The sequence below is a fragment of the Ahaetulla prasina genome, chromosome 1 (assembly GCF_028640845.1).
Source record: "Ahaetulla prasina isolate Xishuangbanna chromosome 1, ASM2864084v1, whole genome shotgun sequence".
NCBI lineage: Eukaryota > Metazoa > Chordata > Lepidosauria > Squamata > Colubridae > Ahaetulla > Ahaetulla prasina.
Genome location: NC_080539.1, coordinates 1,401,081 through 1,416,268, shown reverse-complemented (window position 1 = coordinate 1,416,268; position 15,188 = coordinate 1,401,081). Strand labels below are relative to the sequence as shown.

The window sequence follows — 15,188 nt, the reverse complement described above, 5'->3', positions numbered from 1 at the left end:
TGGTGGTGGGGGAGGTCTTTTTCATTTTGAGTTGCCCGGGTCAAAAATTCCTCCATAGGTTGCAAGTGCAAGTAGTCCTCGACTTACGACTGCAATTTGGGACCTGAATTCCCATGGCTAAGCCAGGCAGTTGTGAAGTGAATTGTGGCAAGTTTGATGACCTTTTTGCCACGGTTAAGTGTTAATTGCATCACATGGTTATCCAATCTCTTCTTAAACACTTCCAGTGTTGGAGCATATACAACTTCTGGAGGCAAGTTGTTTCACTGATGAATTTTAGAACAGAACAGAACAGAACAGAACAGAACAGAACAGAACAGAACAGAACAGAACAGAATAGAATAGAATAGAATAGAATAGAATAGAATAGAATAGAATAGAATAGAATAGAATAGAATTTTTATTGGCCAAGTGTGATTAGACACATAAGGAAAGCTTCACTTAACAACTGTGTTACTAAGTTAACAACTGCAGTGATTCAGTCAACAGCTGGGGCAAGAAATGTCATAAAATGGAGGAAAACTCAATGAGCAGCTGTCTCGCTTAGCAACAGAAATTTTGGGCTCCGTTGTGGTCAAAAGTCGAGGATTACCTGTAGAATGAAGTAGGTAGCTACCTTCCGGAGGTCTGTTTTCACAAGGAGCCAAAATTGCTGTTGGACAATATCCAGGTACAACTAGAAGTGAATTCTAAAGGAGGAGGAGGAGGAGGAGGTGGGCTGTGGGGTCCTAGGTGCTCTCTGATCTCTTTCCTTGTAGACATTTCATCACCCAACTAGGTAACAGCATCAATGCTAGAAGGAAGGGGGATTTTCTCTCTGTTTATCTACAAGTGGCTCACCAATGGCTTCACAGTAAACAGCAGCCTAATCAAGGCAATACCAAGAGGAAAACCCCACTGTAGGTAAACAGAGAGCAAATGCCACTGCCTTCTGACATTATCTAGTTGTGTTCTGACCCAGCTCCCCAAACATGACAAATCCTCTGTAATCAATCAACGCTTCCTTATTAGGAGCTCCAGCAGCAAAAAGTTTCTGTCTCACAGCAGGCTAACAAGACTGTCAGGCAGGGAGATGAATAGTTGTCTACCACACCTACTCATCTCCATGCCCTGCCTTTTATTCCTAGGGCTGGGGTAGAGCTTCACTAGCAGTGGTGGCTCTTCCGTCCCAAGGGCCGGCCCATAGATTTCCACTGCTCTCCTCTCCTCTGCCTTCTGTGCATCGGCACATCAGACACTGGACCCAGCTGCTCCTCCTCTTCCTCATCAGCCACCTCCAGACCTGGGGGCTGTTGACTCTCCATCGGAGGGCTGATGGATGGCCCAGGCTTCGCCTCTCTCTCTCTCTCTCTGCCAGCTCCATTCCCTCTTCCCCCTCAGAGCTCTCAGGTTGCCCTGAAGCTGATCCTGACTCCCATACCTCCTCCTCTGATTTGACTGCTGGAAGGGCGGCCTACAGGCCACTACAAGTTGGCTTATGAAATCTCTGCAAGACTCGTCCTCTTCCTCCTCCTGGCAAGCTCCCCTCCCTTCCAGCACTGGTGGAGAAAACAGAGACCAACAACTTGATAGAGTTATTTTTTTATTTAAAAGATTCTTATGGCCAATGCTTAGCAACTCTCCACGACAAACCCCACAACACTTTCCAGTTTTTTAAGTTCTTGGAAATTCAACGGTTGTCTCAGCCACACCACAACCTCTCGGAAGTTTCCAGATTCCCTGCAGTTTGATCTTCCAGGTTAATAGGATGCCAGCTTTCGGTGACCCCAAACTCTGTCTCTGTCTCTTCCCGTCTTAAGTGGTCAGTCCCAGCAGCCTCTCACTGAATTCCCAGAGCTTCTTGGCCAGCTGGTCATCATGGGCTTGTGGCCAGGGTACCTTCGGCCGGCAGTCCACGAAATATCTCCCGGTCAGCCTCTCGATGCCCTCCTCAGTGGCACAGTAGATGGTCGTCTGAGCGCCAGCATCACAATCTCGTCTAAACAGCTTCATGAACCCAAACACCCGAAATACCCACCGTAAAAAAGAGCGACCAAGTTCAGTTCTAACAGATCCTGAAAGCAAAAGAGAGTTGGTTGTGTGAACAGCCCAGGACGGAAGGAAGCACCTCTCAAGGTGACCCAGATGGAGGAGAAGATCCCGAATGAACCCTTCGCACAACCCCTGTTGCCCCTTTGGTAGTGGTGGGTGGCCACCAGTTCATCCCAGTTCGGGTGAACTGGTAGCAGTGGTCAAACCAAAACTCCAAAACCACCCCCTGACTCCTCTGCCGATCACATGCTCCAATCGCCAACCATCCCATTTCGAGACATCAGTCCTTCTCCAGCTGCAGGACTGGCCTGGCCTTGACTGGCAGGAAGAATGTTATTATGTCTAATGGGCTCCTCTACTAAATCCCAGCTCCTATTTTCCTACACATGAGAAAGTGGCAGCACAGAAGCTTCCGGCCTAGAATGGCTTCCAAAGGTGACAGGTGGAAGGCTCCGCCCACCCATCCGGATGTTTCTGAGCATGCACAGAAGCATTGTGCGCACACATGAGCATTCACGAGTGAACCGGTAGCGAGGGGATTTGAAACCTACTACTGCCCTTTGGCAGCCTTGGGGCAACTTCTAAATATTTTTTGGAAGACCCAACGCTGAAGTGAGTGGGCAATGGTGCAAAGGGAGTTTGTTTGTGTGTGTGTGAACACGTGTGCGCTGCATTGTACATCTGAATCCATTTTCATTGTGTGGCTAATAGATTCAAATAGATAATATTACATAATCATCTGTCTGTTCCCTGAGTTGGTTAAAATAGTGCATATATCTGTGTGTGGTTGCACACACGAATCCATAGGAATTAGTTGGCTAATACAGGCAGTCCACAACTTATCATATTTTTCTTTAGCGACCATTCAAAGTTAAAATGGCATTGAAAAAAGTAACTTATTTTTCACACTTACAACTGATGCATCATCCCCAAGGGTCACATGATCAAATTTCAGCCACTTGGCACAATTGACTCATATCTACGACGGTTACAGTGGCCCAGAGTCCCTGTATAATGACTTTTCTGTCTTTTCCCCGAGTTGGTTAGAAGATGTGGGTGTAAACGTGAAACAACTGTGGGGAAGTTATTCCTTCCCTGTTATTCTTTTCTTGCTTCCATATGGCAGAAAACTAGGTTGTCCATAATGAGTATCTGCAATCATTGGGGTGGGGGGAGGAGGAGGCCCCCATCCAGTAATTTCAGAGCCTCAAAGCCCACAGGAACAAACCCAAAGGGGCTTTTTTAGGAGGCAACTGGACTTTCTGGTTTTTCTTTGAAGATGTTTCACTTGCCGTCCAAGAAGGTTCTTCAGCTCTGAGAGGATGGTGGAGAAGGGAAGGATTTACATTCCTTGCAGACAGCTGGTCATTTTCATCCTTTTAGAGGGTCGTTGAGGCCACCTGGAGGTTTGTCGGTGTCCTCAGGGTCACCTGAGTGGTGCAAATGGGTGTGGAGCCTTCTTGGTTGCAGGATGATAACATAGAGCAGAAAACACTTGGAGAAATCTCCAAGGGACCTCAAAGACCCTCTAAAACAGCGGTTCTCAACCTGTGGGTCGCGACCCCGTTGGGGGTCGAATGACGATTTGCCAGGGGTCGCCTAAGACCATCGGAAATATGGGAAGTATACTTGCGAGTCGAAGAATCGTGCTCCAATGGTTGACCCCACAAGCCAGCTGCAGGCTCTTCAAATCGCTAGCCGAATTCGGCTTCAGGTGCGATGAATTAAAAAAGAGAGAAATCTTTGCTCTGATGTCTCCCTCTCAAGCCAGCTTTAATCACTCCCAATCACTAGCCTAATCTGGCTTCAGCCGCGATAAACTTAATAGGGGAGGAGTCTCCGCTTTAATGCCTCCGTCCTCAAGGCAATCGCAAGCAGTTCAGATCGCTAGCCAATACGGCTTCAGGCGCGATAAATTTAAAAAAACACAGTTTGCCGCTTCCCCCCCCCCTTCTGCGGCTGCTGAGGTGCGCTGAGATCGCTGCCTAAAAAAAAATAATTTTACGGTTGGGGTCGCCACATCGTGGGGAATTGTATGAAAGGACTATAAAGCACTATAAAGGTTGAGAACCACTGCTCTAAAAGGATGCAAATAACCAGCTGCCTGCAAGGAGTAGAAATCCTTCCGTTCCCCATCATCCGGTCAGAGCTGAAGAAGCTTCTTGGATGAGAAGCGAAATATCTTCAAAGCAAAAAAACCAGAAAGTCCAGTTGCCTCTTGAAAAAAGCACCTTTGGGACAACCCTGACCTGGATGACGGAAAATCTCCGTAGACAGAGGAACAATCCTGCCCCTGTTTCAGGCCACGATACCCAGCCTTCTGGCTGCCAGGACCCTCCGTGCCCAGGATCGGCTGGAAGGCTCCAGAAAGAGATAGAAAAGTAGCTCAGCCCTTCTGAACAAATCCTTCCTTTGGCCTCCCATAATTTTTAATCATGCAGGGTGAAAATAATTCTAAGAATGCAGGGTGAAAAGTCTCCACCTCGACTGGCAGGAATGCTCGTTTTCTACTGAGGAGCAAAAGGAAGTGAAAAAACAAACAAACAGGATTTAAAGGACTCTCTGGATCTGGTTGCTCCCCCAGCATCACTAAGGATTCATCCTGTCAGCTCCTGGCATCTTAAATTTCAGTCTGTCCAGAAATCTGCCGATTCTGATAATGTCACCTAGTCGGGTAATGAAACATCTGCAAGAAAACCACCCAGCTCAGAGAGCACCCAGGAGCCCACAACATTCAAATACTTGCACAAATACTCCAACTTGCTCCAGTTGCCCAGATGGGGAGGAGTCGAGATCCTGTATGACCCCTTCGCACAGCACCTCTCCCTCCCTCCCGCCTCCCCAGGAATCATGGGCCATTTGGGCAACACAGAAAATTTTTCAGAACACCAAGAGCTGACATTGAGCGCTAATGGTGTGTATGTGATTTTGTGTGTGTGTGTGAGAGAGCCTGCATGCTGCTTTGAACACATGAATCCATTGCAGTGGGATGGCTAATACAAGCAAATAATATTAAATAATAATGTATAAAATATTTGTAGCTCAGGTTGTTGAAGTGTTGAAGTTTCATCACCCAGCTAGGTTACATCATCAGTGCTAGAAGGGAGTGAGGTTTGTGAAGAGGAGGATGGAGGACAGAGGAGGAAGAGGAGCTTGGCGGGTCTTTGGTGGTCTCTGAGCTTCCTTCTTTTCTTGCAGATGTTTGATTACCCAACTGGGTAACTTAATGTTAAAAGGGAATGGGTTTGTGGAGATGAGGAGGAAGAGAAGGCAGAGGAGTAGTTGGGGGGGGCAGGAGGAATAAAAGGAGGAGGAGGAAGAGGAGGAGGAGAGGAGGAGAGGAGGAGGAGGAAGGAAGGAGCGGAAAAGGCAGAAGAAGAGTAAAAGACTGGGGAGAGTCTCATCCCTGCCTTAGGCAGTGGGTTGGACTAGAAGACCTCCAAGGGCCCTTCCCACTCTAAGGTCCTAGGATTCTGAACCTGGGAAGGTGGGAGACCTCTCCCTCGCCAGCTGAGCTTGATGGAGGAAACTCCTGGGGTCTTTCTGCAGAAGGGGTGGAGGGAGCTCCCAGTTGGAGAGAAATGCCTGGCAGAGCCCCATACGGATGGAGGGGGGGGCTCCACCTGGGGCACCTTGGAGCCGGACTTCCACTCACCTGGATGAACCGCGTAGCAGGCAACATCGGTTCCTTCCAGCCGCTTGGCTAACTCTCTCGCGTGGAGAATGTTGGCTAGTTTGCTGCTACCGTACGAACGTAGAGCTTTCCACATTCCCTCCACCGGCTTGTGGATGGTCCGAAAGTCAATCTTCCCAAACATGTGTGCACTTGAGGACAGAATTATAACCCGGCTCGGGGCGCAGCGCTTCAGCCGGTCCAGGAGCAGGTGGGTCAGCAGGAAGTGGCCCAAGTGGTTGACCTGGAAGGCCTGGTCAAAGCCATCAGCCGTTTGGCCAGCCTGGAAGACCCCTGCCAGAAAAATAAGCGGATTACAAGTAGTCCTTGGCTTATGAACAGGTTCACAGTTACAACCCGGCTCTGAAGTTCCAGTGGCTCCCCTTTGTGGCCGCACGATCGCGTTTTGGGAGCTTAGCAACTGGCCTGTCCTTGGCAACGTGTCAGGTGATCGTAATTTATAGCATTTTTGTTCAAAAACACCTGATAGTGAACAATCAGTTCGCTTAACAACCTCTCATGCTGTAAGATAGCCTGTTATTAACACAGCTGCCTGCAATTACTGCAGGTTCTAGTCCCACCAGGCCCAAGGTTGACTCAGCCTTCCATCCTTTATAAGGTAGGTAAAATGAGGACCCAGATTGTTGGGGGGGCAATAAGTTGACTTTGTAAATATACAAATAGAATGAGACTATTGCCTTACACACTGTAAGCCGCCCTGAGTCTTCGGAGAAGGGCGGGATATAAATGCAAATTTAAAAAAAAGAAAAGAAAAGGGGTGGCAGGGGGTGGGGCGGCTGCTGCCATACCATCTGTTTTTCCTTGCTTGTTTGGAAAGCAGGTCACTGCTGGTCATCTCTTCAGCCCCCTTGCAGATCTGTCCCTTGGCCCGTGTGTGGAGCACGTTCCGCTCGCACACCTGACACACCTCGGCACCACTGCCACCCGAGGCCACCAGCTGCTCGCACAGGTCCATCCGGCCGCTGTCATTACCACCAGGAGCACCAGGCTGACCCAGCATGAAGGAGGTGAAGTGGCCGGCTAGAAAGGCCAGGTAGAGGTGATAAAGCACGCCTGGACCCAGCAGTGATGGGGAGAAGCACGCGATCCTGGCTGGGCTTGTGTGGCCATGGCACCAACGGGGATCCAGCTAGCCCCGCTGGTGGTGGCTGCCTTTTGCCTGCTGGGCCTGGGCGTGCTCTACCACCTCTACTCAGCTGGTCGCTTCACTTCCTTCGGGCTGGGTGGGTTTGCTGAGCAGCGGTGGCGGCAGCCTGGGGCGGGGCCGAGGACCCAAGGTGCATCGGGTACACGAGGGGAACACCTTCCATGCAGGGGCCAAGGGCAAGACCCACAAGGGGGGCGAAGAGACAATGACCAGTGGCGACCTGCTCTCCAGCTGCAAGAAAAAAAAGACAGTGGGACGGAGTAAGTGAGTCCAGCGGTCCGCATCACGTGCCTCCTCCCCACTGCGCCGGCTGCTGATGCCACTGCGTGTGTGCTGCTCTGACGGCCACTTGGTGGAGCCGCAGATTGCACCAGCTGAGGGTCCGCCAGGTTGCGGGTGCTGCTGGAAAACGTCGCCCCCCCCCACACACAAAGGGCAGTGAGCACACGATGGCTGATAGTTTCCGGCACCAGCCGCCCCACCCCCTGTATTGCCTCACGGCGGCAGCGCCCCCACTCCACCTCCTCCATCGCTTCACCTCATCCCACAGGACGAGCCCCCCGCACACTGCCTCACACACAAGGGATGTTGAGCTGGCCACACCACTCGGGCCATGCTCAGTCGGCTGTGACCACTTCGGCCAGGCCCCCCCCACCCCCCCGAGGACAACTGATGCAGCCCACAATGAAATCGACTTTGACACCCCTGGTCTAGGAGTTAAGGCAATAGGCTTTTTAAGTCAGTTTGGTCTAGTCATGGCGAACCTTTTTTCCCTCGGGTGCCAAAAGCGCGTGCCCACACCCATAATGCAATGCCCCCCGGATGCCCCGCCTGCTGCGCATGCATGCACAATCTCTCCAACGTTGCCCCGCCCCCTGCCCAGGTGCGTGCGACCACCCCCCTGTGCTCCCCTACCCACCCACTCTGCACATCCACGCATGACCCCTTTTGGTCCTAGCAGGCCTCCCTGAAGCCACGGTTTCCGGATTTCCGGTAGGCCCGTTTTTTTGCCCTCCAGAGGCTCCAGACGGTCCGGAGGCTTTCCTGCAGCCTCCAGGAGGGCGAAAACAGCCTCCCCCAGCCCTCCAGAGGCTGGAAATGGCTCGTTTCTGGAATTCCCATTTTTCACCCTCCCAGAGCTTCTGTGCGAGCCCTGTACTTACCTGGCATCCAAAACGGGCTGCATGGAGACCCCTGGGAGTGAAGAGGCAGTCGGGGCATGTACGCACATCTCCCGCATGCGTGGCAGAGATCCGAAAATCAGCCGGCTGGCGGGAGGCACGTGCTCATGTGCGGTGGAGCTGATCTAGGATGACGGCTTGCGTGCCCATAGAAATGGGTCCACGTGCCATAGGTTCACCATCACAGGTCCAGTGGTTAAGCCTACTAAATGGGACACCATGAGTTCAAATCCTGCCTTAGCCATGAAAGCCATCTGGGTGATTTTGGCCAATCACCAGGAGGCTGCGAGTTCTAGTGCCGCCTTAGGCACAAAGCCAGCTGGGTGACTTTGGGCCGATCTCTCTATCAGCCCAACCCTCCTCACAGGGTGGTTGTTTTCAGGAAAACAGGAAGAGGTAGGCGTGTTGGATCTCAAAAGCCATTTTGAGTTACTTGCAAAAATAATAAAGAAGGCAGTATAGAAAAAATGAACAGCCACAAATGGGAGAGAGCCGCTTCTCGAGTTATGGCCAAATCCCTGAAAGGAGAGAAACACCGGAGACGGCCAGAATATTCTCCCCTTCCTCACCCAGCGGAGACCCCGAGGAGGGTCTGCTCTGCCCCCACCTGCGTTGTTGATGAGGATGTCCAGACGGGGCTCCGATTCCAAGAAGGTCTGCGCAAAAGCTCTCACGGAGTTCAGGCTGCCCAGATCCAGGATCATCAGGATCACCTCCGAGTTCCCACTTTCCTGGAAAAGGAGCGGAAGGAATCCTGAGCCTCGGGATCCGGTGTGAATTCAAAGGCTGATCCTGGTTTACTCACCTTCTGATCTCTCTGGGTGGTGCGTAATAAAACAATACCGGCAGTCCTTATGACCATTGGTTTAGTGACCCTTCAAAGTGACCATGCCAATGACAAAAAGTGATTTATGACCAGTCCTCAAACTTACGACCATTGCAGCATCTCCAGGGATCATGTGATCAGAATTTGGGTGCTTGGCAACCAGCGTCATTTCCGATTGGTGGTGGTGGCATCCCCAGGGTCACGTGATCACTGTTTGTGATCTTCTGAAGAGCAAAGTCAACGGGAGGAACTGTATTCATTTAACAACCGTGTGATTTGCTTAACAACTGCAGTGATTTGCTTAACAACCATGGCAAAAACAGTTGTAAAATTGTGTCTGATGAACTTAACAACCATCTTATTTAGCAACAGGCATTCCGGGCCCAACTGTGGTTGTAAGTCAAGGAGTGCCTGTATATAGCCATCAATCTTATAATCAACTCTGGGCAGAATCTAAAATTAAACAACTTAAAAATTGTAATAAAACTATAAAACTGGAAAAAATGCTCAAATAGATACTGGCGACCTTAAGGCCAACTTTGGGGAGGATCTGCAGTGGGGGAACAGGAGGGTGAGGGATCTCTGGAGGTGTGCATTGTGAGGGTGTTACAATTTGTCCTCGACTTACAACTGCAATCAAACCCAAAATTTCTGTTGCTAAGCGAGACAGTTGTTAAGTGAATCATGCCCCATTTTATGACCTTTCTGAATCACAGAAGTTAAGTTAGTAACATATTAAGTGAATCTGGTTTCCCCATTAACGTTACTCGTCAGAAAGTCACAAAAGGGGATCACATGACCCCTGGACAGTGCGACCGTCATAAATATGAGTCAGTTGCCAATCATCTTAATATCGATTAATGACCATAGAGATGCTGCAACGGTCGTAAGTGTGAAAAACGGTCTTTGGTCTCTTTTTTCAGGCCTGGTGTAACTTTAAAAGGTCACTAAATGAATTGTTGTAAATCGATATATAACATCTACCCCATTGTGATATTATGGCAATTTTATCATGGTTTTACCATAAGGTAATGTTTTATCTCGTCTATTGTACTGTCCACCTATTTGATATTCACGTATTTGTTGACGCTTCATTTAAACATAGATTTCCATTTCCACGTATCGTGTGTTTGATCCGTGTTGCATATCAGGGATCGCACAACCTCTGCAGATGCCACACGCTAAATAAATGAATAAAAACCATCAGGAAAACACCTAAATGTAGGAAGAATGTAGAGAACCTCACGGCAGGCGCTTACCCGTCTGATGTCGTACACGGCCGATTCTCCTCTCGCTTTGTCACGGCATGCCAGAATGACACGGGCGCCTCTCCGGGCCAGATCCACCGCTGTGGCCTTCCCGATCCCTGCATTTCCACCTAGGAAAGGGCAGAGAAAAGATTCACTGAGATCGCCCAGCCATCGATGGGCATCCAGAAGCCGGGCCTGCATTTGTGTGCCTGCAGTTTTTGTGGTGTCGCACAGTGAAGCTTGTCTTTCTCAACCTTGGCAACTCCCAGAATTAAAGTTAAGCAACATCTTAGAATTTTTTTTTCTTTTCCAAAAACTCTACACTACTAACCAGAGCATACAAAACATTTGCTAGACCTATTCTTGAATACAGCTCACCTGTCTGGAACCCATACCACATTTCAGACATCAATACAATTGAACATGTCCAGAAATATTTTACAAGAAGAGTTTTCCACTCCTCTGATTACAACAAAATATCTTATGCCACCAGACTTGAAATCCTGGGATTAGAAAACGTAGAACTCCGCAGACTCCGACAAGACCTGTGTTTAACACACAGAATCATCTATTGCAATGTCCTTCCTGTTAAAGACTTCTTCAGCTTCAATCACAATAATACAAGAGCAAACAATCGATTCAAACTTAATGTTAACCGCTTCAATCTTGATTGCAGAAAATATGAAAATATAACAGAGTTATTAATGCTTGGAATGCACTACCAGACTCAGTGCAACTCCCAAAAGCTTCAACCAAAAACTGTCTACTATTGACCTCACCCCATTCCTAAGAGGACTATAAGGGGCGTGCATAAGAGTACAAATGTGCCTACCGTTCCTGTCCTATTGTTTCCTTTCAATGTATGTGCTTGTATATAATGTTGTGACAAAATAAAATTTTAAAAAAAATTGCACAGGCGGAGATATCCTGGCTCAGGGCACGATTTTCACAATCTTTTCAGATAAGTCTTACATCAACAAAGAACAATGGATTAAAATTATTTATGGCCATTATATTTATGGTCATTGCAGCATCCATGTGGTCTTTGAAAGAGTCGCTTTGCACCGAGATGGGTGGCAAATAAATTTAATAATTAAAAAAAGGGGGAAAAAGGGCATTTCCAAAAAAATGGGATGCAGTGCTATTGTCAGACCAGAGGATGGCGCAGGTCTCCCAACACTGGCTCTGCAGGATAGAACAGAACAGAATTTTTATTGGCCAAGTGCAATTGGACACACAAGGAATTTGTCTTGATGAATATGCTCTCGGAGTACATAAAAGAAAAGATATGTTCATCAAGAATTCTAGTCATACGCTACAAATAAGCAATCAGGAAACAATATCAGTATAAATCGTAAGGATACAAGCAACAAAGTTACAGTCATAAGTGGAAGGAGATGGTGATGGGAATGATGAGAAGATTAGTGCAGATTTAGGAAATAGTTTGTTTAGCAGAGTGATGGCCTTCGGGGAAAAACTGTTCTTGTGTCTAGTTGTTCTGGTGTGCAGTGCTCTATAGCGTCGTTTTGAGGGTAGGAGTTGAAACAGGTTATGTCCAGAATGTGAGGGATCTGTAGATATTTTCACAGCCCTCTTTTTGGCTCCTGCAGTATACAGGTCCTCCATGGAAGGCAGGTTGGTAGCAATTATTTTTTCTGCAGTTCTAAGTATCCTCTAAAGTCTGTGTCTTTCTTGTTGGGTTGCAGAACCGAACCAGACAGTTATAGAGGTGCAAATGACAGACTCAATAATTCCTCTGTAGAACTGAATCAGCAGCTCCTTGGGCAGTTTGAGCTTATTGAGTTGGCACAGAAAGAACATTCTTTGTTGTCCTTTTTTGATGATGTTTTTGATGTTAGCTGTCCATTTGAGATCTTGCGATATGATAGAACCTAGAAATTTGAAGGTTTCTACTGTTGATACTGTGTTGTCAAGTATTGTGAGAGGTGGTTTAGCTTAGTCAGAAGAGTGTCTGGAATGATGGTATTGAATGCTGAACTAAAGTCTACAAAGAGGACCCTTGCATAGGTCTTTGGAGACTCAAGATGCTGTAGGATGTAGTGCAGAGTCATATTAACAGCATCATCTGTTGATCTATTTGCTTGGTATGGAAATAGATCAACAACGGATCTAACAGCTGATCCGTGATGGTCTTCAAGTAGGAAAGCACTAGCCTTTCAAAGGTTTTCATGCCTACAGATGTTAGAGCAACTGGTCTGTAGTCATTTAATGATTTGATGGTGAGTTTCTTCGGCACTGGGATGATAGTAGAGCGTTTGAAGAAGGAACGTAGCAAATCTCTAGTGATTTATTGAAGATATGGGTGAAGATGGGGGCCAATTGGTCAGCACAGACTTTTAAGCAAGAAGAGTTATCTTTATTTTTTATTTTATTTATTTTATTTGTCACAACATTATATATAAGCATAAGCATGAAATAACTATACGATATATAAGCATATATATAACCATAAGTATGTAATTATATGAAATTGTATACAATGAAAGGGAACATTAGGACAGGAACGATAGGCACGTTGGTGCTCTTATGCACGCCCCTTACAGACCTCTTAGGAATGGGGTGAGATCAATAATAGATAGTTTTTGGTTAAAGCTTTGGGGATTTTGGGAAGAGACCACAGAGTCAGTTAGTGCATTCCAGGCATTAACAACTCTGTTTCTGAAGTCATATTTTCTGCAATCAAGATTGGAGCAGTTCACATTAAGCTTAAATCTATTGTGTGCTTGTGTATTGTTGTGATTGAAGCTGAAGCAGTTTTCAACAGGAAGGACATTTTAACAGATGATTCTATGTGTTAAGCTCAGGTCATGTCGAAGGTGGCGGAGTTCTAAATTTTCTAAGCCCAGGATTTCAAGTCTGGTGGCATAAGATATTTTGTTGTAATCAGAGGAGTGGAGAACTCTTCTTGTAAAATATTTCTGGACACGCTCAATTGTATTAATGTCTGAAATGAGGTATGGGTTCCAGACAGGTGAGCTGTATTCAAGAATTGGTCTAGCAAATGTTTTAATGCTCTGGTTAGTAGTGTAGTGTTTCTGGAGAAGAAGCTACGCAAGATTAAGTTTACAACTCTTAAAGTCTTTTTTGCGATGTAGTTGCAGTGGGTTTTGGCACTTAGATGATTTGATATGAAAACTCCAAGGTCTTTAATGGGGTAGGGGTCATCTATAAGATAGTGTCCATCGAGCTTGTACGTAGTGTTCAGATTCTTTTTTCCAATATCTAAGATTGAGCATTTGCTGGTTGGGATTTGGAGTTGCCAAGTTTTTGACCATTCCGACACAAAGTCAAGGTCTTTTTGAAGGGTAGCTTTATTGTTGGTAGTGTTAAATAGTTTGACATCATCAGCAAAGAGAACACAATTACTTTTAATATGGTCACAGAGATCATTTATGTATAGTATGAAGAGTGTTGGTCAGAGATCGCTGCCTTGGGGAACGCCGCTATTGACAAGAACAGGATTTGATAGAGGATTGCCAATTTTGACCACTTGTTGTCTGTTTGATAGGAACGCTGTTATCCAATTGTGGAGGGGTCCAGAGATGCCGTAGGATTTTAGCCAATTGTTTGGCATAGGAGGAGGCTGCAAAAGGGCTTTTCAGGCTGCCAGGGCTCATTTTCCATGGGGCCAAGGGTCGCTTCTCTTAGTCTCCGGCTCTGCTTCGGCTGCCCCACCGGCTGTAGTCCTGCCCCCAGGACGGAGAGAAGCTGAGAGCAATCCAGAGAAGGAGTGAAACATGCAGAAGAGCCAATTCAGGCCTGGAAGGGAGACAGGAGGAGCTGGGAAGTTTAGCAAAGTGGTCCCTTTAGCATTCCTGCAGTTGCCAGCAGAAGTTTGTCATGTACCACAGAGTCAAAAGCTTTACAGAAGTCTATGTAAATTTCATCTATTGCTTTGCCCTGATCAAGATTTGTAGTCCATATGTTTTTGCAGTGTAGAAGTTGTAAATTACAGGATAATTTTTTTCTGAAATCAAATTGTTTATTAGAGAGTAGATTGTTTGTTTCTAGGTGGAGGGTAATGGATTGGTTGATGATTGATTCCATTATTTTGCAGGTGAAGCAGCATAAAGAGATTGGTCTGTAATTTTCAACTAGTCTCCTTTTTTGAAGACAGGGATGACGGTGGCTAGTGACCAAAGTTTGGGAAGGGAGCTGGTCGTGAAAGCTTTTTCAAAGATGATGCTTAGGGGTTCTGCTAAGTTAGTGGAAAGCTTTTTTAAGAAGTATGCACATAGACCATCAGGTCCAATAGATAGAGATGGTTTCAGTTTGCGAAGGGCCTTTTCAACATTATTTTCTGTGAAATCTATTTGTGTTAGGTCGTTGTACTCATTGTTGGTACGATTGGGGAATGATGGGTATGAGCCATTACTGTTAACAAAGACTGAGCCGAAGAATGTGTTAAAGAGGTTTGCTTTAACTGTTTCATCATTATATTCTTTGCCGTTAGATCCTTTTAGTGGTGGGATGGATCTCGAGTCTTTAAGTTTGCTGTTCACAAAATTATAAAAAGCACAATTGGATTTTGTGCACAGAAGGTCTTCTTCTTGTTTGGTGTGGTAATTGGTGCATTCAATTTTTATTTGGTTGCATATATTTTTGTAGCGGTTTCTGAAGTTGGTTATATAGCCAGTTTTGTTTCTTCGCCAGAGGGGCCTGGAGCTTTTCCTGGCTTTTGTCTGTGAAATAGGTCTTGCACTTCCTTTTCTGTGATCACTAGGGGTTGTGAACCCAATGAAATGGGGTCAGTTGTAGGAGGCTTGGCTGTTGTTGATGTGTTTGAGATGGGGGTTGTGGAGATAGGTGGCTGTAGCTTCCTTTCCATAGGATGTCACTTGACTAACATAAGTTACAAAACAATCTGAAGGCCAATGGTTGCATTCATACACGAGTGAGAGTGGCTAAGTAATCTTCCTTTCTGTCTGGTATGGTAAAGCAACCAGACAGAACAGGTACAGACTCCAACGGATACTTAGGACTGCAGAAATAATGATTGCAGCCAGCCTTTCCTAGAAGATCTGTATCCTGTGTGGGT

General features: G+C 46.8%; 1 protein-coding gene across 1 annotated transcript; it reads right to left on the bottom strand.

Annotated features, from left to right (window-relative positions):
• Nucleotides 1-1,530: 1,530 nt before the first annotated feature.
• LOC131188595 (dehydrogenase/reductase SDR family member 13-like) lies at nt 1,531-10,257 on the bottom strand. Its single transcript, XM_058163948.1, has 4 exons — nt 10,139-10,257; nt 8,661-8,784; nt 5,687-5,998; nt 1,531-2,054 (listed from the first exon to the last, which is right to left on the bottom strand). The coding sequence occupies exons 2-4, from the start codon at nt 8,755-8,757 to the stop codon at nt 1,795-1,797; spliced, it is 669 nt and encodes a 222-aa protein (XP_058019931.1). The 5' UTR covers nt 8,758-8,784; nt 10,139-10,257; the 3' UTR covers nt 1,531-1,794.
• Nucleotides 10,258-15,188: the final 4,931 nt, after the last annotated feature.